The sequence below is a fragment of the Adiantum capillus-veneris genome, chromosome 15 (assembly GCF_014529385.1).
Source record: "Adiantum capillus-veneris isolate H3 chromosome 15, ASM1452938v2, whole genome shotgun sequence".
NCBI classification, from domain to species: domain Eukaryota; kingdom Viridiplantae; phylum Streptophyta; class Polypodiopsida; order Polypodiales; family Pteridaceae; genus Adiantum; species Adiantum capillus-veneris.
The window spans coordinates 134,663,959-134,688,297 of NC_140945.1; the positions used below are offsets into that span (position 1 = coordinate 134,663,959).

Here is a 24,339-nt window from a genome sequence, read left to right on the forward strand (position 1 = left end):
TACAGTTTAAGCAATGTGATGGTGGTATTGCCTCGTGTCAAAAAAGTTACAAAGAGACATTGCTATGTAAATTTGGACTTGAGGATTGCAAACCCATTGCCACTCCCATGGAAACAGGTTTGAAGTTGAATCTAGATGATTTTGGTGATCCTGTGAGGATTGCAAACCTATTGCCACTCCCATGGAACATGTTTGAAGTTGAGTCTACATGATGTTGGTGATCCTGCTGATGTCACTCTTTACCAACTGCTATTGGCTCCCTCATTTATGTATGCAACACGTGGCCGGATATTCAGTTTGCAGTCTCACAGATCAATACATTTATGCATAGCCCAGGGTCTAAGCATTGGCAGGCTCTCAAGAGGATTTTTCGATACTTGAGTGGCACTTTACATTTTGGCATCTAATGCCTCACAATGTCTCTCACTGTGTACTCTCTTCTTCTTCCCAATGCTAAGGTGTAAGTGTGCTTCCCAGTAGCATCACTCACCACCTTGCTAAGCTCACTACCTAAGATGTAGTGGCATCCTTGATCTAGCCCAATATCATCTTGGAAGTAGGCACCAATACTGGGCTCTAAACTCTAGGATACTCCTAGGTGAAATTGTGTACAAAGGGACCTGTGCAGCCTTCTCTGCTACACTATTTATAGATGTTGTAGATGATTCCTTCAAGTGCATTTCGGGGATTCTTCTGGTAGGTAGTCCTCCACAATGAGGGTATCATTCATTTTTACACTTCATCAAGAGATAAAAGTTGTATCTATTGGTAGGTCACTCCCAATTTGGTATGTTAGCTCCTATGTGCAATCTGTAGCTCTGCATCTATGCAGGCAACCGTTTGCCAGAGACGGTAGGACTGGAATTAGGATAAATCCTTCACCCAAATTGTATCCATACTTAGTACAACAATTTCTCGCTGTATTGCTCCATGAGATCAGTGATGTAGGTGGTAGATATTGCTCCTAAAAATCTACTGATAGGCCTCCTGAAATTGTTCTGACTTTTAGGTACTTTTGGTACTTTTCGTACCCGACTGCTTGGTAGTTATTGTAGACTCTTCCTACATGTAGATGGGGTAAAATCCATGACCATGGGCATGTATCCTCATGCCATAACATCATACTTGAGTCCATATTGACTCACTTCCACCATGCCTTTATCCTTAGCCCTTGTTCACACATGTAGTTTGAACTTTCATATTTCAACACATGTTTGAAAAGCTACATGCTTCTTCCTATTTTAGAAGAACTGACCTTAAAAGTGTCTACTATCAAACAAGAATTGAGCCTAGTGACATATACAAGACCGTATTTTGTACGTAATTTGGGTTATATGAGTATCCGGTAATGCCTTTTGGACTTACCAATACGTCTATAGCCTTTAATAAGTTGATGAAAATCATATTTTAAAATCATAGAGTATACACAAGAGTATTTTTGGGAATCTTTTATAGAGTGTTGTTAGCTAGAAAAACAAGCTCATTGTACTCAAGATTGTAGCCTCTAGCTTGGTTTTAGAGAGCAGCCATTTAGTCTCTTAGAAGTACCTGTAGTGTATATCATAGGTACTTTACAATACCTGTCAAGGTACTTTGAAGTACCTTTTGCAAACAGTAGAAAGTGCCTTAAACTACCTATTTGGGTACTTCAAGTACTTAGATTGTATCTCATTGTAGTCCACTGAATAGTAAAGCTTTTCATTACACTCCTATTTGTGTTGTATCCATCTCCTCCCTCTCTCACATATATCTTTGCACAAAGATCCATCTCTCTTCCCACTTATATTTTCACATGTTATCAAAGCTTTCAAATTTTTTACATGGTATTAGAGTAGGTTGTAGTGCCTAGGTAGAGAGAGGTTGATTTAGCTTGAGTTAGTGCAAAAATCCCCCTTCATCACATTGTTTGTGAGAAGCCAAAGATACTACCAACAATGAAGACAAGCTAGTCTTGGAAGGAGCCAAAGGAGCTCACAAAGAAAGAACCAATGCTCTTGGAGAAATCATGGAGGACGAGGTGATTCATACATCACCATGAAGACAAGACTACAAAAATCTTGGGAAGGAAGAGGCAAGCTTATTTGCAGGGAAATAAACCACCTATGTGCATGGAATTGAAGGTTCGCAACATGCACAATCACTAGTCATCAAAGAGGAGACAATCAAGGTGGAGCAAAGCTACATGAAGGTCTCAAATCATGGAAAATAGAAACCATGTAAGAGGCAAGGAAAAATCTTCAAAGGACATAGAGATTACATTTGTTGCAGCCAAATGCAAGGAAAGATCATCCTCTCTTTCCCCCATGAAGTGTGACAAGATGATTCCACTTGTGCCTTTGGAAGAGGAAAAGAAAACATAATGATGTGTTGTTATAGGTATGAGATGAAAGCAATGGAAGTGTTTGCATGAAGGCTGCAAGGAGGCAAGTTGGAGATGGAAGATTGGATGGCCATCTCATCTCACACAAAGGGTGGCAAATAAGCTATCGTGGATAATGGAACCCATCAAGAAATCTTGAAGAGATCCATAAGGACCAGAAGGACTCTCAAAGGAAGGATGTTGAAGATTGGAGAAGTCTCATAGGAAGGGGACAAGGCAAACCTCTTAGCAAGTCAAAGTTGGAGGTCAACAAGAGAACCTCTCAAAAAAGAACACCTCATTTGAAGCATGGAAGTAGCAGCTAGCATGATGGAGCTTATAGACCAAGGGAAATCCCATCATTGTGTCAAGGGAAATCACATCAAAGAGACAAAGCCTTTCATCATAACTTTGTGTTGTTTGATTTCAGGAATAGTCAAAGATGTTGCAAGAGTTGAGGAAAGGTGTTGAAGATCTAAGATCACACCATCTCTCCTCATTAACAAAGGTCATTTGGAGATGATGTAGAACTTGAGGGAAGGTGTTGAAGATCCAAGTTCATAATCTCTCCCATCTTGCATAATTCTTAGAGATGCTGTTGAAATTGAGGGAAGGTGTTGAAATATGCAAGTTCACATCATCTCTACTACATGTGTGAACAAGGTCTAAGGATAAAGGCATGAAGTGAGACAACATGGACTCAAGCATGATGTTTTGGCATGAGGATACATGCCCATGGTCATAAATTTTACCCCATCTACACGTGGGAAGAGTCTATAGTAACTACCAAGCAGTCGGGTAGGAAAAGTACCAAAGGTACCTAAAAGTCAGGAGTAATTTTAGGAGGCCTATAGACAAATTTGTAGGAGCAATATCAACCACCTAAAGCAGTGATCTCATGGAGAAATACGAAGAGAACTTTCTCTACTAATTATGGACTACAATTTTGTTGGAGGGTTTACCCTAGTTCCACTCCTACCGTTTCTTGTGAAGGCACCAAGTTGGCTGCCTGCAGAGCTGCAGACTACACAAAGGAGCTAACATACCAACTTGGGAGTGACCTACCAAGAGATACAATTGTGATCTCTTGATGAAGTGTAAAGAAGAAACGTTTCCATCATCATGGAGGATCTACCTACCAAAGGAATCCCAGAAATGCACTTGGAGGAGTCATCTACAACAACTATAAATAGTGCAGCAGAGAAGGCTACATTGGCCCCTTTGTACAAAATTGTACCTAGGAGTACGCTAGTTCTTAGAGCCTAGTATCGGCGCCTAGTTCCAAAATGATATTGTGCTAGAGAAAGGATGCCACTACATCTTAGGTAGTGATCTTAGCAAGGTGGTGAAGTGATGGTACTGGGAAGCACACTCCAGGTGCAGCGGAATTGAATATGGTGGCGATCTAGTTTTACACTTCCACAAAATCCTTTCCTTGTTTCCTTGCGTTAGTGAACACTTTGTATTTGAATGAATGTTCCTTTTACTTTCCCTTGAAGAGAGGGGCTAAGAGAATGCAATAGAGATGTGTAGAGGGAGAGAAAAAGAGAGAGAAGAGAAGAGCAACACCCGAGGAGGTCCCAGCCAACCCTCTCAAGGACCCCCCACACCATTGCTGATGTGGTATTTTCTTTTGATTGCGTAAATGGAAAGTACACACATGTAATACCTCCTCAATGTGCACCTTCAGGGGGGCTGATTTGACGCACCTTTGTAACTGTCTCAATGTGGGATTGCCGATGGCCACCAAGGGGAAATTTTGGGGCTAAGATGGGTTGAAATGCAGATCTTGACGAGGCAGATAATGGACAACGATGGAGCACTCAATTTTGGTGAGGGAATTGCTGAGGGGAGGGCTCAAATTACTGCCGAAGTACCAAACCACATCCATCAATGGAAACCGCTGCGGATCTCTTGCACACCCGACGAGAGATGGGCTGAAAACTAAAAAATGTTGGGCTAATCTTTTGCAAATGGGAACCGCTGCGGATCTCTTGCACACCCAACGAGGGATGGGCTAAAAACTAAAAAACGCAGGTTTGATCTTCTAAAAATGGAAATTCCAGGCTGAGGATCTGAAAAACGTTGGCTGGCTGAATCCACTGCTAAAAAACGTTGGCTACCCCTTGCTGGAAACGTTGGCTGAACTGAAAGATATTCCCTTCTTGCTTCAAGTGCTAGCAGACGGTTCCCTTTATTAGGTAAAGTTTTTTTATTATAAAGTTATTAGGCTTCAGGTAGAACAAGTGCTAAGTTTTCCAAAAAATAAATTATAAAAATGATTCATAAAAAATGGGTCCAAGGGGTCCAGATATGGGTGCAACTGTCATACATCCGCCCAACCGGGAATCCGATTGACGCGAGGTCTGGCACATCGGATTCCTCTAACATAGAACTACATTCTTGTCATGCCAGATACACAGCATAGTGTAATAACATCTGTCAAAATGTGTGTACAAACCATTTATGCAAGAGGGTTCCAAAACTAGAAAACCTAATCTAATGTACTTGTCCAGACATGCAAGTCCTGCAAACAGGCTCACAAATTTTTTGGTACTAATCCTCCTAGGATTCTAGACATCCCTATCTAGGAACAAGGAAAAAATTGGCTTCGAAAATCGCATGTCCACGTGGCACACAAAGCCATGTGCACGTGACATCCCCTCCTGCTTAAGGCGAGGTACGGGTACCGATCTGCATGGCCTCCTTGTATGAGGCTAGAAAATCCAAGTAATCAGTGAAGAACTCCTCATCCACCCAAGCCACTTCATGTGTACCTCGATCCTTGAACTTCAAGAAATGCTACTTTTCTTCCTTCTTGCACGTGAGATCCCCTCCTGCTTAAGGTGAGGTACGGGTACCGATCTGCATGGCCTCCTTGTATGAGGCTAGAAAATCCAGGTAATCAGTGAAGAAATCCTCATCCACCCAAGCCACTTCATGTGTACCTCGATCCTTGAACTTCAGGAAATGCTACTTTGCTTCCTTCTTGCACTTGACATCCCCTCCTGCTTATAAGGTGAGGTACGGGTACCAATCTGCATGGCCTCCTTGTATGAGGCTAGAAAATCCAAGTAATCAGTGAAGAAATCCTCATCCACCCAAGCCACTTCATGTGTACCTCGATCCTTGAACTTCAGGAAATGCTACTTTGCTTCCTTCTTGCACGTGACATCCCCTCCTGCTTAAGGTGAGGTACGGGTACCGATCTGCATGGACTCCTTGTATGAGGCTAGAAAATCCAGGTAATCAATGAAGAACTCCTCATCCACCCAAGCCACTTCATGTGTACCTCGATCCTTGAACTTCAGGAAATGCTACTTTGCTTCCTTCTTATTGCCAAACTCAAATGGGAGCATTCAAAAACACTTTGACTGGGACACTGGTCTTCGGTGGTTCTTCTTTTGGATTTCTCCTTGAAGTCCACACTTGTGGAGACAACTCGACAGGTCCAATTTGGAAACTCGATGTGCCTCTTGTTGACGCTCCAAAGAAACGGCCATGTGAGGTCTCGGCTTCCGGAATTTGACAATCCTTGACTTGAGTGCCCTCAAATCCACACAAAACTAAAATGAGTTTGATTTCTTACGAACAAAGAGAACTGGTACCGTACCTTGGGAGGGCAAAGCCTCCTAAATGAGAAATCACCTGGTCTTGGCATCTCTTTATCCGACGGATTTATTTTTTACCTGCATGTTCCTCGTCATGCAATTGGTCGGAGACAATGGCCATAGGTCAATGGGGAGGCTGTGTAGGGTAATGATGATCCTGGGAAAACACTGAATTGACCTTAACAAAACCTTCACTATACCTATAAGGAATACCCAAGTTCCTTGACGTGGGGTTGACATAGATGACCGTCGCTTGGGATCCTCAACGTAGCTCTCTGTTTGCTTGGACATGAGAGAGAGAGAGAGAGAGAGAGAGAGAGAGAGAGAGAGAGAGAGAGAGAGAGGGAATATCTCTCTTGCCTTGAATAAGGACGGGCTGCAACACATTATCTTTGATGAGAAACACGAGCTTCTCTCGATCGATAATGAGTTTGAACATGCGAAACCACTTAATGCCCGAAATGATATCATGTCCTGCAAGTTTAGAGACTACAAAACGATGAGTAAATTGGATTTGTTGAATGATCAACTTGACATCATCACATTCTTGAAAATTGAAGCGTCCATGCCTTCAAAGAACCCCTGCACTAGGAGGGTGGGGATGGGAGAAGTCTGAAGACGTGCACGTTTCACAAGAGATTCACTTATGACATCATGAGAACTTCAAGAATCAAACAACACAATGACCCTTTGACCATTAACATGTCCATAAAATTTTATGAGTTCATCATCTTCAAACATCCCCTCCTTCTTAGCTTCTTGCTCTACCACACTCATAACATTCACTTGAGAAGTAGCATCAGAAGTTGACGCAGTAGAGGTTTCCTTGTTCATAATCAGGCTCGGAAGAAGAGGTATCAAATCGCACCGCCAAGGTGGTGATGAGATCATGCATGGTTTACCTTTCCCGACTTTGGGCCTTGGCGTCTGCCTCAATTTACAAAATAGGATGTAAATTGATGCAACCAAGAGTAAATGACAATAGCATCCATCTTACCATCATACTTACTCAACGCGACCTTCTAAGAATGGAGTCATTGACTGATCGTGCAGCCTTGGTCGCCTCCACGATGGTCTTGGCAAGATTGTCATAATCGGGCTCGGAAGAAGAGGTATCGGATCGCACCGCCAAGGTGGTGATGAGATCATGCATGGTTTGCCTTTCCTGACTTTGGGCCTTGACGTCTGTCCTGCGCTTCAGTCTACGAGCCTCGGCTTCGACCACCAATCAACGCTCCTCATGCTCTACCACTTCCACACGCTCTAATCGACGTGCCTCCTCCGCTTCCAAACGCTCTTGTTGTCGAGCTTCGTCTTGACACATCATCATGCGCATCATAGCATCCATGGGATTTGGTGGCAAAGAGGGAGGAGTAGGGGGAGGGCTCATGGGAGGATCCATAGGGGGAACTTGCTTGCCTTCTTCATTGGTGAAGGTCTCCATACTGCTACGAGTCTTGACCATGCAAGGAATTCTCCTCTTGGTTCAAGGAAGGTTGCATACTAATCTTCGGAGACTATCTACCCCCTCATTGGTGCACCCCGCATGCAACACCTAGTATAAAATTGGCTGCTATTATTTTACGCTCAAGGCGGACGGCTCTACGCGCAATGGCAGGCCTGCTGTTCCAAGAGTGGGAGTAGTATACACCGAAGGGCTTCCAACACAACCAAAAACAGAAGAGAGAGAACAAAAACTTTTTGGGGATGAATGGATTAGTGCAAAACTTCAAAGCACTGATACCAATGTCAATTCCGTTGTACACCTCGAGAGGAGTTGTCTGGCTAACCTCCAAGTGGATTCTTTTGACAAGAGAGTCCCCAATCACATCATGCATACTACCTAAATCAAATGAGATCACCATGTGTTGACCATTCACATGACCATAACACTTCATGAGAGACTCATCAGCTAGATGAGCATTAGAAACTTGGGACACACTAGTGTTCTCATTTATGGCATTAACAAAGAATGTGGGTTCTGTGGATTCTTTATGTTCTGAAGGAGTACGAGCGGAATTGCGACGCGAGAGAGTGTGAGAAGAAGAGCACGACGATATGGTGAACTCGCTCTACTGTAATGTGTAGAGCATAGTGAGTTCTTATTAGGTTTTTACAAAAGAATATGTGTACATACCTGGCGGCCCGCCCACTTACCTGGGCGACCACATTGGGCATTATACCCCAACAACCTCCCACTTAAAGTCCAATGTGGTACTTTAAGTGTGAGAGAAGCTACTGTACAAGCTAATATACAAGAGATGTAGAGAAGTGATGTACTACCCTACACCTAACTGCTTGCGAAAATGCGCAAAGCTCTCTGAGGGAAGTCCTTTTGTAAGTAGATCAGCAGGATTTTCTGTGGTGTGAACTTTGACAAGCTGAAGTTGCTTATCCTCGAGCATTTCCCTGATGAAATGATACTTCACATCCACATGCTTTGTCTTTGAGTGATAAATTGGATTGCGAGCCAATTGTATAGCACTTTGACTATCATAATATAACACAGGCATCTCTTCTTTGATTCCCAAATCTGTTACTAGTCGATTAAGCCAAATTGATTCTTTGCATGCCTCTGATGTTGCAACATATTCAGCCTCTGTAGTAGATTGAGTAACACAATCTTGTAATCTAGAACGCCATGATACTGCTCCACCAGCCAATGTAAAGACATACCCTGATGTAGACCTTTGGTTGTCTAAGTCACCTGCATAATCTGAGTCTGTAAAACCCTTTACACTTAGCTCCTGACTCCCATAGCATATACGCATACTCTTTGTAGCTTTCAGGTATCTCAATATTCCTTTCACTGCCTCCCAATGTTTCTTGCCTGGGTTTGACATGTATTGACTTACTACTCCCACTGAAAATGCAATGTCTGGGCGAGTATCAATCATTGCATACATCAAACTACCCACTGCAGACGCATATGGAATCTTATCCATTTCAGCCTGTTCTTCCTCAGACACAGGACAATCTTGTTTGCTAAGTTTCACATATGGTGGCAATGGAACACTCAGTGCCTTTCCCTTCTCCATATTGAAACGTTGCAAAACCTTGTCAATATACTCTGTTTGAGATAACCAAATCAATTTCTTTGATCTGTCTCTCTCAATGCGCATACCAAGTATATGACTTGCCTCACCCATGTCTTTCATGTCAAACGATTTTGCCATCTTTGACTTCAAAGCTGAAATTTCTTCCAAGTGCTTGCCAGCAATCAACATGTCATCCACATACAAAATAAGGATCAGCCAACTACCATCCTTAGCCTTCTTTGTATATAGACAGTGATCGAACTCACTACGTTTGTAGCCTTGAGAAATCATAAACTGTGGAATTTATGGTACCATGCCCTCGGTGATTGTTTTAAGCCATAAAGACTCTTTAACAGCTGGCATACCCAATCTTCCTTGCCTTTCTCAACAAACCCTTCTGGCTGCTGCATGTAAATTTCCACATCTAAATCACCATGCAAGAACGTTGTCTTGACATCCATTTGGTGCAACACCAAATCTAATATGGCAACCAATGCAAGAAAGCATCTCAATGTAGTCATCTTGACCACCGGAGAGAAGACTTCATCAAAGTCAATGCCTTGTTCTTGCTTAAAGCCCTTGGCAACAAGCCTTGCTTTGTACTTTGGCTGACTATCATGAGCGGTGATCTTATACCTGTAAACCCATTTACAAGGTAGAGCCTTTTTGCCCTGTGGTAATTTAACTAGCTTCCATGTCTTGTTTTTATGCAGAGCTGTCATCTCTGACTGCATGGCCAATTGCCAATTCCCGGAGTCCTTCGTTTGCACTGCTTCCTTGTAACATGAAGGCTCATTGCAATCAGTCAACATGACATAGTTCATAGATGGAACAAACCTATCAGGAGGTCGCGTGACACGTCCAGATCTACGCACAATAGGTGGCTCAGGCTCAGCCACAACCTGTGGTTCCACTCTATCCTGTCCTTGCTCCTCTTGAGCCCTGACATTTTGTCTTGCACGTGCAGGTCCATCTTCTTGGAAGACAACTCTTCTAATCTCCTCAACCCTCTCTGGTTTAGAATGATATTTGGATTCATTAAAGTGAACATCATTGCTGCGGACAACCTTTCTGGATTCGGGATCCCAAAGTCTGTACCCCATCTCACCAGAATTACCATAGCCTAGAAAGATGCACTTTCTACTCTTTGGCTCAAGTTTGTTCCTAAATTCCTTTGGAACGTGAGTATATGCCTCACAGCCAAAGACTCTGAGATGCTTGTATGAGGGCATTTTGCCTGACCATACCATCTCTGGCACGGAATCCTTCTGCAAAACCTTGCTAGGAGATCTATTTACAAGATGAACAACTGTTGATACAGCTTTAGCCCAAAACCCATTTGGCAGCTATGCATTAGACAACATACTTCTGACCTTCTCTTGTATGGTCCTATTCATCCTCTCAGCAACACCATTTTGAGGAGGATTGTAAGGAGCAGTAAGTTCACGTTTTATACCTTTTGACTCACAAAAGTCCTGAAAGGCCTTTGAAACATACTCTCCACCATTGTCAGTGCGTAAGCATTTAAGCTTCTTGCCACTCTGATTCTCCACAAGTGTCACAAACGTTTTGAAAACACTAAACGCTTCATCCTTGTGCTTGAGAAAGTAAACCCATACTTTCCTCGAGTAATCATCTATAAATGTCATAAAGTAAGAAGCTCCCCCTAGAGATAGGTTAGGCATAGGTCCACACAAATCACTATGAACAAGTGCCAACTGTGTATCTCTTCTACTACTTCTATGCTTATGTGGCTGCTGTGTTTGCTTACCATACAGACAATGTTCACAGAATTCAAAATCATTAAATGAAAAGCCAGGCAAATAACCAGAACATGACAAGATTTCCATTCCCTTCTTGGACATATGTCCTAACCGGCTATGCCACAAAGAAACGTTCGGCTGCTCGGTTACATTGATTACATTTTTAGAGACATTTGATACATAAATCATGTAAAGTCCTCCAGACTTTACTCCATGTGCTACTGTCATATAACCCTTGGATATCTTCCACATGTTCTGTCCAAAAGTGGTGACGTAGCCAGCATCATCAAGTAAACCTGTGCTGATCAAGCTCTTGGTATTGCGGGAACATGTCTCACATTCTTCAGCGTGAAAGAAGAGCCATTCTGACACTTCAATTGAACATCTCCAACACCTAAGATCTCACATGTCTGCCCATTGCCTAGCCGAACATGATCTTTAGTGGTCACATAAGAGGTAAACCCCTCCTTGTTTGGAGACACATGAAGTGATGCCCCTGAGTCTATAATCCAGTCACTCAGTGCATTTCCATCAGATGCTGTAAGAAGAGCTGAGTCCATTGTATTCTTCAAGAAGTAGATGTCTCCTGACACTAGACTGTCATCCTCTGCAACAATGTTTGTCACATTTATTTCTTGAATCTTCACTGAGGACTTGTTCTTCTCACCATGGTCTTCAGCTTTCTCTTTGCCTTTTTCTGCTTTCCATTCTCTGCAGTCTCTTTTCATGTGACCCTTCTTGCCACAATGGTAGCATTCTATGTCACTCTTGACTTTAGCACTGCGGGACTTGCTACGAGACTGATTCCTCTTTCCACCTTTGTACTTTTCTTTGGTCCTTCCCCTGACAACTAAGGCTGTTCCTTTGCCTTTGTCCATTGTCTTTCTATTGGTTTCTTCAGTAAGCAGACTTCCTTCTACACCTGCTATGTTCAAACCATCTGGAGGTGCAGAATTACTCAAAGCTGTGCGAAAAGTGTCCCAACTTTTCAGCAATGTGATCAACAGGAACATAGCTCTAACAGGTTCATCAAACTTGACACCTTGAGCTAACAACTAACTATAGATTGTGTTGAATTCATTCAGATGATTGGACATAGGTGTCCCTTCTTTCATCTTCAAGTCAACAAGCTTCTTAAGCCAGTATACCTGTGAAGCTGCACTCTACTTCTCATAAAGATCACTCAGCTTTAACCATGCTTGATAAGCCGACATCTCGTCTGCTACATTGAAGTAAACGCTTTCTGCCAAAGTCAGCATAATGGTAGAAAGTGCCAATTCATCCATTTCGCTCCATTCATCTTCGTCCATATCTTCTGGTTTTATCCCCTTGAGCTTTATAGGTTTTATCCGCTTCTTTTGTACCAACACGTGCCAAATATGCTTCTTCCACAATGGGAAATTGGTTCCATCCAGCTTCTTGATATTGTAAAGAGCAGTGTCCTGTGATCCAGCCATAGCTACGCTTCACAGTAGTTTACTTTCTTGGGAAAAATTCGGCAGAGTTTCCCCTGTAAACTGACCTCTGAACCAATATCAACCTGTCAAATGAACCAAGAAAGCTTCAGATTCTGCAGAAATTTTGGCAGAGTCTCCTTTGTAAAATGGCTCTGGTGTACTAAAAACAGACCAAAAAACAGCTCCAAAAACCACTGTCTCTCTAACACTGTAAGCTGTGGGTAAACCTGTCCTGCACCTGTACTGTCTCTGACTGTCCTGTCACTGTCCTATAAGCATAGACTGCGACAATGCTTCAACGGTAGTAAAGCAAAGATGCAATCCCAACTGTCTAACTCACAGTCAATACATCCTAGCTGCCTATCTAAGGGTGCTCGAGGGATCGCTCCAAGACCTGTATCACCGAAAGGATCTCAACATTCGAGAATCCCCCAGCTCAATAAAACCTCACTCGACCCTCAACAAAGGCTGCAGTAAATCTGATAGTACATAGACTTCCCACAAAGTCATACATCCACAAATTTCCCACTATATGCTGTACCCGCTGCAGGGGTTGTTTGCTGCGTGACTCACAGCCAGCAAACCCTCAACAAACATACATCATCTCTGACAATACATCCCATGTGGAAGTACCTGCAATGTCAGGATGAAATCTGGAATATCAAGCAGCAAACACAAGCTACCTGATGAACTAGTGGATGTCGCCTACAGTCTGTGTGTAGATGCGCCCGTGTCGTATGTGACACGTCTCCAAGAACTGTGAGCCGTCCTTCGATGTGTAGACAACCACAAATCAACACTCTGGGAGTGTCGATATCCTCAGCACCTGCAGTCATAGGCCGAAAAACCCCAAATTTGCAGAGTCGGATATGCACCCGTCGAGACCACGTAGTCGAAAATGGCCTGCGCAGACCTTTGTCGAAGCCGAACGGTGGCCGAGATGACCTCAGAATGAAATTCTGACAACATCGAGGCCTTCGGGCTCGCCCACGAGATTTGGGGCCGTGTCTTCGCCTGTTGAATTTCACTCCAATCTAAGTTGGTGACTCTAGCCTCCTGCAGTGCTGCCTCGAGCCTCGATCTGAGCTCTGATACCAGTTGAAGGAGTACGAGCGGAAGTGTGACGCGAGAGAGAGTGTGAGAAGAAGAGCACGACGATATGGTGAACTCGCTCTACTGTAATGTGTAGAGCATAGTGAGTTCTTATTACGTTTTTACAAAAGAATATGTGTACATACCTGGCGGCCCGTCCACTTACCTGGGCGACCACATTGGGCTTTATACCCCAACATGTTCGTTGTATGCTTTCTTCGGACAATCTCTTTTTATATGACCTCTAGGGTGACATTCAAAACATCTTTTGTCTCTCTCATGCATATTTGGCTCGTTCTTCAAGAGTTAACCAACCTCCTAAATTTCATTGAGCATATTTTTCATCAGGCGTCAACTTAGGGTTTTCTTGACTGTTAGCTTTTCCTTTTCCCTTAGGTCATTGTGAGGATTATGTGCTTGAGAAATAGAGGAAGAATGATGAGGAGAATTACACCTTAGCATTGGGAAGTAGAAGAGAGAACATAGTGAGAGACATTGTGAGGAATTAGATGTATCTCGTATAGAGTGTTGCTAGCTAGGAAAACAAGCTCATTATACTCGGGATTGTAGCCTCTAGCTTGGGTTTGGGGATCAACCATTCAGTCTCTCAGAAGTACCTATAGTGTGTATCATAGGTACTTTACAATACTTGTCAAGGTACTTTAAAGTACCTTGACAGGTACTTTACAGTACTTGTCAAAGTACTTCAAAGTACCTTCTGCAAACAGTAAAAAGTACCTTAAAGTACTTAGTTGTGTACTTCAACTTAGTTTGTATCTCATTGTAGTCCACCAAATATTAAAGCTTTCCATTACAATATATCATTGTTTGTCTCCCATTTGTGTTGTATCCATCTCTTGCCTATCTCACATAAATCTTGGCACAAAGATCCATCTCCCTTCCCCCTTATATTTTCACATGTTATCACAGCACACATATTTAACAATGTCTTCTATGTGAGGAACTAAAACTTGAATCTTTATTGTGCTCTTACTTAATGCACAATAGTTTAGACAAATATGGTAGGACCCATCCTTCTTTTTCACAAAAAACATAGGTCAGCAAAAAGGAGATGAACTTGGACACACCATTCCATTTTCTACGAGCTCATTAACCTAGGAGAGAATCTTCTCTTATTGTTGTGCATGAGAAGCTTGATAAGGAGGTCTATTAGGAGTAGTAGTTCCAGGAACTAGCTCATTCCTATGGTCATCATCCCCTTTTTGAGAGAGGTAATTTACTTGGGATATATTCAAAAAAGCAATCACTATATGATTGAAAGAAAGATGCGCGATTCATTTCATCATTAGAACATGAGTTGCTATTAGATTTTACGGTGGTGGGAGAGGAGTCTTTGATAAAAACCATTTACAAGAAAAGAGGAGAGTTCATTTTTATATAAATACATGTGATACCACTAGAACTATATTTCCCTTCTCCTTATTACTAAGACTCGTAGATTTACCTTTATGCTAAAATCGTATGACTCTGTTAAGATCTTGAAGTTGTGCAACCATGTAATGAAACCATGGTGCTCTTAAAATCACATCCTCATGAAGCATAAGAGATACTAAGAATTATCTTGATCTCTAAATTGAGACAAGTGAGTGAGACTTTGTTGTTGATTTTTTTTACAACTTCTCTCCAGAATGGATTCAACACTTCACTTCCCACTTTGGAGAGCCGAGGGAACCAATGCTTTATAGAGTTTTCGAAATACTTGGTCGCCTCACCCCATTCAAGTGTCTTTGTTGCTTTGGTGCATTTATGCACCAACTCACCCATGTTGCCGCCAAGTTTCACGTTGGCCCATTGAGGAGCCAATAGTTTGTCATGAACCCCGATCTCTTTCCACAGTCCCCCAAGAGATAAGCTTCATCTTATCAATCATGTCCCATGCCATGATGGCCCATTCTTGGTCTTGTTTGACAATTGCGACCATAAATTTAGCACATTGCAAAGGCAGAATGCATTGCAGGGCCGTCATCCCAACAATGCCTAACTCCTTGGGTCTTGCAACGCATTCCCATATTAGCCTATTGCCATAGTGTTAAGAGATCATAAACAAGCTGATCACCTTCACCCTGCTGTGGAAGGGGAGGAGCACATACTCCCACCTTCGTATCTTGCTCCAAACTTTGTCCATGGACCACATAGTTGAGTGCTATTACAACGGTACAAGCTTGCCAATAGAGTTATTACTTGTTCCACGTGTAGACTAGCCAATTGCATACACATTTACAATACAATTAGGGCTATTAACTAAAATATGTACACTATTGTAATCTATATTCCCACCCCCATGGTATATTATCCTCTTTAATTTCTCCCACATCATTTATCTAACAATAACTATGCTACATTATTTCTCTAAGTGATATTATATGAAGACTGAGGACTTTTGGCTATTATATTTAACCATAGTTACTCGTTTCCCTAGTTAACTAGCTTCATCCGTATTAAGAGTGTTTTACCTAAGCCCTACTTTAATTAATACTTTGATTTGAAAATCTTAACATTAGAGTTGTCTCTCTTCCATGCATAAGGTAGCTAGTTGCACACAATGGCATTGTTTTTAACCCTCCTTAAATTGGGAATACTACAGCGGATAGTCTTCTATAGGAGCTCAATACCCACATAAGCTTACATTCATTTTTAATTTTTTTTTAATGAGGTAGTGGACAGTTCAGTCGTTTGATACACAATCTTCTCAATATCGTAATCACCAACTTCTAGCAACTCATAATCCTCCATAAATATTAGATTGTGTTTGTAGAATCTAACATGACTGCACAATAGTATTTAGTTTATGTACAAGATTCTTTTATTCTGTTAAGAATGCAAACTAGCTATATTACTTTCTATTAATTGATTGAGCTTTGGAGAATAAAATTACAAATTTAAGAAGCATATGGGGTATCTCCAAGCTGTATGCATTGTTGTCCTCAAGGAGCTATTCCAAATACTAGACCAAAGGATGATTCTATATTAAGATGAAGATGTGCCATTTTGAAACAAGGTGGAGTGTTTGTCACGTTCAGCTCAAAATGGACAAAGGAAGTTTCAACAATTTACTTTAGGAATGTATTTTTATTGACCCTAAATGTACCAATTCTTGTATTTTTCAGAATCATTGTATTGTGTGTCATGAAGAACAATCTACTCTAGATGGCCTAATCGTATCTATCGTCTTGAAGACAACAAGTAGAGATGCACTTAACCACCACAAACTGGAGCTTCAAGGTCTACTCCAACATAAGAAAAGATGCTAGGGTTTTATATCGTATGGGTGATTTGTCAAAGACCATTCCCTATTGAACAAGCGTTTAATCACAAGGCATGCCAAGATACACAAGCAGTCACAAAAGAATTAACTAAACCTCAGTCCCTCTTGAAGCATGAAATAAAACACTTCATAACTAAACCTCACTACCTCAATACCGAGGCTCTTACGCCACAGCCTTGTTGACCAAATGAGGTATGGAGGCAAAGATTCAACAGCATTCCATTAAGCCACTCTAATTATAAGTTGCGCTCTAAATGAATTCGTCATTGCCAAGGAAGTTCGTGACCACCTTTTTTTGCACCCCCGGGGGGGGGGGCATAGCCAGAAAACTTGGAACAATTGCTATATTTATCTTTCTTCTATTTACACAAACAAACAAAATCTCTGTGCATTTACTCTCAATTCAGACAGAGAGTACTGTTACACTCAACCCTATGTTTGGTTTTTCCTCGTTCAAAGACCGGCAATTAAACTCTGCACACAATCCGATAGTAACAAGTGGCTTCAGTTCATGTTCAAGAACAGCACTCAATAATCCTGCAGTGTCGACCTTCGCCTTAACACTAGTTTGAGGATCCAGCTTATGCAGCCCCCCAATTGTCATCTTCCCAATTTTTTTCTCAGGTTGAAAATCAACGTTAAGAGCCCACGATGTATTTGAGCTAACCTCATGTAGACAATAGGCATTCACAGTTTTCCCGGCTGAGAGATCGCAAAGGAGTGCCAAAGAGAATGGGGATGCTGTGTATCCAAGTCCTGCACACACACACATTAAACAATATTCACCTGAAGCCAAATTACATGATCAAGTCAGGAATCTTCAAACAAGCTTTCCCTGTTCCACAAAAAATTATGAATCGAACTCATGCAAGGCACAATGCATCATAACTCGTGAGAGTTTCCAGTCAATATAACCTGCCTTGATGGGGGTAACAAGGCATGCACGTGCATACGTGAACAAGGCAGGGGGTAACAAGGCATGCACGCGCATACATGAAGGTGAAGCTTGCTTCATTGGCACACTGTGTATCTGATTTCACCACTTTTGAAAAGGTGCTCTGTGCTATTTGGCCCAGAGCCCTATCAAAAAGAGCATATTTTAACGTGTATTATATCATAGTTATTTTCATATGGTAAAGTTACCATACTTTCATACCCATATGCTATTTGGTATACAATCATGCGTATCATATAATCAAACATACTTGCCTCATTTCTCCATATAATCAAACGTACTTGCCTCATTTCTCCATATTGAGAACGCTATATTCAACATTGGCAGATGGCCCATGACTTACGCAAGCTTTTCAAGCTGAGGTCATCAAGTTTTGGAACTAGGAAGAGTGTTTGGAGCTTTTTTGTTTTTCTGGCCCAATACGGTATTCAACATATGTAATTTCTTAAAGGTCTGAACCGTACTTTTTCCCTACTTTCATAGCTGTACACATTTGCCGTACGGAAAAACTATGTTTGAATATATATATGTCCCTTGGCTTCATCATTCTATTAAGCTGCTCAGGCCAGAATCACCCTTATGAAGTGAATTCAATCAGTATGTGAGTGTTTGCTCCCTAGACCATCGTGCACAATTCTCTCTTACTTGCCACAGTACATGCATAACCGAATACTCAACCATAGTTGACAACTGAGCACATGACTAGTGTATGAAAGGGAAGATTAAAACAATCCTTGACATCAAAGCGCTAAACTTTTACCTGCAACAGTGTTGACTAGCAAATTGTTTGCACTATTGTAAGAAAGGGAACCTCCAGCAGAAAATTTGGCAGAGCCAAGATTCGCACTGCATTCCAAAGTTGGTGTGGAGTTGAAACCTTTCATAAGGGATGTAAATGCAGCCAGATCGTGCTGATAAATTAACTCTGCCTTCCCAAGACTTTTTGCATCGGGTCTTGTCGTAGACAGGCAAAGCTTCAACCCAGGAACCAGGTCCTCATAGGTGGTCTCAGCTGTGAACTGTGCAAGAGAGCATAACAACTCTGGTTAGACTACTATCAGCTTCGCTTACTCACTGCTCTACCATAATGTTCAACAACAAACATCAAATCTTTCTGATAACAACCTCAGGTAGCACATGCATTACAAATTAATATGTTCTGTTGGATAAGCAAACACCTTTTCCTGCTTGTTTGTTGCCTTCATCTTTCCTTCAAAAAGAAAAGGGTGGATATAACATACATGTACACATATCACTACGGTGAAAGTCAAAGACAGTTCTAGAAAATTGAATTGTGTTAAATTCAAAGAAAAGCTGGAAAGTATGCTTGCCGTGCCTGACAATGAACAGGAGTTATGGGTCGCAAACAATCCATCTTATCCAGTCACATTGTATAGAGTAAAAAGAATTAGAAACATACCGATTGTGCTACTCAAGTGGCTCCAACCCTGGCTTAAGTACACCTTAGTAGATTTACGCAATCTAGCATCCCTTCCCATATCTGTTAGAAGAAGGCACACACGGAGCTTATGTTTGGCTGATAAGCAAGCTTCATTTTCTGTTACTATTTTCCCTGGCTTCTTGTGTTAAAACTCTGCTGCCTCGCGCTCCCGTCTATGAGCCTCGGCTTCGGCCGCCAATCGGTGCTCCTCTCGCTCCGCCACTTCCGCACGCTCTACTCGACATGCTTCTTCTTGCCACGTCATCATCTCCATCATTAGCCACATCATGGAATCCATGGGATCTGGTGGCAAGGATGGAGTGGTAAACGGAGGACTCATGGGAGGTCCTGTAGGTGGAACTTGATGTTGTTCTAAATTGGTGGAGGTCTCCAAACCGCTAGAAGTCTTGACCATGCAAGAATTTTTGCTCTTGATTCAAGGAAGGCCACAGACTAATCTTTGAGAGACTATCTACCCCCTCATCAGTGCACCCCGCATGCAACACCCAGCATGCAATTTGTTGCTATTTTCTAATGCTCAAGGCGCACGGTCCCACGCGCTACGGGAGGCCTGCCGTCCAAGAGTGGGAGGACTTTCACTGAAGGGCTACAAACACAACCAAAAACATGAGGGAAAGGTTGGAATTAGGGTTGCAAGGATGCACACACAGCTTGGACAAGATGAAGACGCTCAAGGCACACAATAGAGAGTGTAGTGCTTAGTGCACAATAGAAAGATAAGTTAACCCTAGAATGATGGACGTATATACAGTGCACGGGGAAAAAACGTGAGGAAAAAAATGTTTGGCGGTCCTAGGTGTGTTCATATAGATCATTGCCACATATATGATAACAAATCCCCCTAAGAGTGATGCGGTGAACGAGAGCTCGCACATAGTGTATAGGGAAGTGCCATGCCCTAAGGACATGGCAAGCCCAAAGCTTTGAAGAAAGCTTCGAACTTCTCATGAGGCAATGCCTTTGTGAAGAGATCTGCAAGGTTGTCCTGTGTCGGCACATAAGCCAAGCTGGCCTCTCCTGCTGAGAGTCTCTCTCTGAGACAATGATAATGCATCTCAATGTGCTTCGTGCGAGCATGAAATACTAGGTTCCTCGCAACTGCGAATGCGCTCTTATTGTCAGTGTAGATGATATTGGCAGTGTTTTGTCCAACCCCCAAATCAGCCATAAGGCGTCTAAGCCATACACACTCAATCGTAGCTGTAAAGACTGCCCTGTACTTAGCTTCACAACTGGAAGTGTCCACAGTAGGTTGCTTCTTGCTCAACCATGATATGCATCACTTGTCACTTGTGGACACTCGCGTGTCATAACAACGCGCCCAACTTGAGTCCGAAAAGCATGCAAATCCAACGGCAATAATCCCCTTTGGGATAAAAAAACCCAAGATGTATAGTGCCACTCAAGTAGCAAAAGATCCTCTAAACAACCTGCCAATGCTTAGACCCTGGGCTATGCATTAATTTGCTACCTGTGAGACTGCAAACTAAATATCTTGCCTCGTATTGCATACATAAAAAAGGCATCCAATAGCACTCTGATGAAGAGTGACATCGGCAAGATAACCAACATCATGAAGACTTAATTTCAAACCTAGCAATAGGTTTGCAGTCCTCAAGGCCAAACTTACATAGTAACGTCTCTATAGCTTATTAAACACAAGGCAATACCTCGATCACCACAATCAAGGGCATTATTAGCCCGACCGATTTTGATATCTCTTCCGACTTAGTCTGCCGACTTCCACCGGGCCGTATTTCCACTGTCCGGTTGGCCACTTCATGAGCGGCCACCACAAAAACTATTAAATTATAACTTTTCTGAGCGAACGGGGGACGACATCTTATTCATGTGCTTATTCTGAACTATTCTCAACTGCGTCCAACTACTGTTCTACTTATCATACTATCCGGACATGGATAAATTTCCAGATGGCACATTGCATCAAAAAATTTACCCGTTCATAATCGGTATCAATAAATTCATAAATTCATTCTGTGTGCACAAAAATCATTTTCATTTATCTGTAGTTGTAGCTAAAAATATTACCCTCTGGCTTCCAAACACTTGTCCTCAGCTGTAAGACTTCATGATACTGATGCAGGATTTCTGGAGAATCTTGCAATTTTGATTCCCTCAGCCACTGAGCATCAAGAGGAGAGTAATTCTTAAACTTTACTAAGTACTTAGGATGAGTTTTTCCAGACTTTAGTTGGCACTTTTGATGGTGAATCGTCTGTTTTGGAAGACGCATTTCTTCAGTTTTATCTACCTCATGGGGATATTTCTGTAACTGATACTGCAGGAGGTTCGCCAACGAAACGTCATAAAAGGCTCATGTGAAAGCATTATGGATTTTCCAAGTCTCTGGAAGATCCAATCTAAATGCTACGTCATTTATCTGCTTTGTAATCTTAAACGGGCCATAATATCTGTTGAAAAGTTTTACAACTTTCCCTTTCCCTTTATGATTGACCTGTTTCTTTAGTCATGCTTTATCAAACTTGAGAAGAACAACTTGTCCTTCTGTTAGCTTGAGATAACTACGATGTTTATTTGCTGCTTTCTTATGCTTTTCTTGAGATCTTAGGACAGCACGCTTAACTTGAGTGTAAGCGGTATCTAGATCTCCAACAAATTCATCGGCGATTGGGGGAAGATATGGTTTGCCATAGATAACCTCAAAAGGAGCTTTTCCTGTAAAGAAATGTACAGTGTTATTATAGGCAAATTCTACGAGTAGTAGATACTTCTCCCATTATCGTAGGTTATCTAAGACATAGCACTTTAAAATGTCTACGACTGTGGAGTTAGTGATTTTGCTTTGTCCATTTGTAACAAACTTGGACACTCCGAGTCAAGAATCAATCGCGACAGCACCAAATAACCACCTCAAAACAATTCATAGATCACAATAGATTTGCACTGGCCCGACGGAGTTCCGTGCCTAGAGATATTGGCCCCAAAGACCGGCGCCCCTTTCGGTATTTCTTTATGTATTGATCAATCATCAAAGTACAAGAGAGCGGTTAGGGTTTCACTCTCAGACTCAGCATCCAGATCCCATCCAGATCCCCTGAGAAGTGACGCCCTCACCGCATATAAAAAGGTTACAAGGGATGCCCAAAAGCAGAGCCCCAAAAAGCTTTCAGTTCAAAAAGCAATCTCCCGCTCTCTGAAGAGAGCAATTAAAATAAAGCATATTCTCTCTTTCTCTCAAAGCGTAGCAAAAAGCTGGGATTTGCGTCGCTCCTCCGCGATTTCCGAAAATATCCGTACACTGCTGCCACGTGGCATGGCCACCTGCTTTTAGGATTTCCAACCATTTTAGGGTTTCAGCAAGCAGTTAGGATGAGGTTTCCAAAAATTAGCGTTTGCAGGAATTTTAGGGTTTCTGGCAGAAATTAGGATTTCTACTGTCGGTAGCCACGTCAGCACTTTGTTACATACCCCCCTCTTGAAAGCATTGTAATCGACCGCGATTACGCCTGCAAAACCAACAAAAGCCATAAACCGTCTTAGCAGATGCTTGAGTGTTAGTACCTACGTATAGAAACACACATCTAGCACATGTACCAAATCGACAGTACATCACACGACATCACAGGACATCACTAGACATTCAACCTTCATTCGGATCTTAGACCATGATTTATCGACAATGTAGCTAGCAATCCCATCTAGATCTAGTCAGGACCTCATCGATGGCCGATTGACTAACCCCTATTGCAACCATGTCTATTCAAGATCAATTAGACCAGAATGCTCCAGTCATTTCGTCTATCAGTTCTTGCACTTAAAAACAAGTCAAGAACAAATCAGTTTCATATTCAGGAATTCCACTTCATAAAGTCATCCAGCAGAATACTGTCAGCTCTCAGTATCCCTGAAGCTCAAAGAGACATCAGTAACTAGTCTGCAAAAATCGAGGCATCTATTGACAAAGGAGCGGAGTAACTCCCCTCTTGTGCAAACCCACTGCACCAGATCTCCGGCCAAGCTGAATTCTGGGTTCCATTTGGGATAGACTATACTAAACCAAAAGCTTCAAGGTAAAGATTCACATTCCGAGGAATATCTGCTAGGTCTTCCTCCTCCATTCGCTTCGCATCCAATGCAGGATAGTTCTTGAACTTAACCAAGAATTGCCTTCTGACTTTACCTTTATTCTTCGTATTCTTATGTGCCAAAATCTGTTCAGGAACAAGGATCTCCTTGTTTTCTTCCACTTCGGGTTGCTCATCAGGCTCCCCATCATCAAGCACATCACCTTTAAAAGGTTTGAAGAGACTCACATGAAATGCATTGTGAATCCTCCAAGTATCTGACAGTTTCAATCGGAAGGAGACATCATTTATCTTTTCAGTGATCTAGAAAGGCCCGTAGTATCGCATACTAAGCTTTGGAAAAAGCCTCTCCTTTCCCTTTTTCTTTCTCAGGCGTGCCTTCTCAAAATGTAAGAGCACCCAATCATCCTCCTTCAATCTCAAGTCGCGACGATGGCGATCCACTGCCTTTTTCTATCATTCTTGAGACTACTGCAAAGTCTCGCGAACCTTGGCAAAAGCCGTATCTAAGTCTCGCGTATATTCATCCGCTTCAAAAATCTTATCTTTCGTGCTTAGGAAGGGTGGAACCTTTGCAGCACCTTCAACAATCTCAAATCTCAAATGGCGCCTTCCCCGTCGAAGAGTGTATCGTGTTATTGTAGGTAAATTCCACCAAAGGTAAGTACTTTTCCCATTGAGTCTTTTGATCCGAGATACAAGACTTCAATAAATCTAAAACCATTGAATTGGCAATCTCGGATTTCCCGTCAATCTGCAGGTGGAACGATGATGAGAACTGCAACTGCGTGCCAATGTTCTCCCAAATTGCCTTCCAAAACAGACTCGTATATTTGGGGTCTCTATCGGAGACGATCGTCTCAGGCATGCCATTTAATCTGAAGATCATCGTGACCACTCTGTGTTCTCCGGAGATCAAAAATGAAATCCATCACAATACTTTCCCAGGGGCAGGTGGGTATGGATAAAGGCTGTAACAATCTCTGTGCTTTATGCCTGTCAAACTTGACCTTCTGGCATACTAAGCAACTGCGCACAAACTCTTCCACATCCTTTTTGAGTCTCGGCCAAAAGAAGTATCTCTACCTCTTTCATGGTGGTAGCAATGCCGCGGTGACCCGTAAAAGGTGGACAGTGGCATTCAGTCATAACCTTTTCCCTCAACGGCTGTGTAACGCACAACATGGTTTTTCTCATCAAGTAGCCTTCCCGAATGGAATATCCCGCTACTGTCTCCCCATCCCATATG

General features: G+C 42.2%; 1 protein-coding gene across 1 annotated transcript in view; it reads right to left on the reverse strand.

Annotated features, from left to right (window-relative positions):
- Positions 1-16,934: 16,934 nt before the first annotated feature.
- The window catches only part of LOC147441529 (mitochondrial outer membrane protein porin 5-like), a 38,541-nt gene continuing 31,136 nt past the window's right edge, over positions 16,935-24,339 (reverse strand). The window contains exons 2-3 of the mRNA XM_086483740.1: positions 18,322-18,580; positions 16,935-17,362 (exon numbers count right to left, since the gene is read on the reverse strand). Of these exons, the coding sequence (XP_086339866.1) occupies positions 17,010-17,362; positions 18,322-18,580 (612 nt within the window). The 3' untranslated portion in view covers positions 16,935-17,009. The remainder of the gene's footprint in view (positions 17,363-18,321; positions 18,581-24,339) is intronic.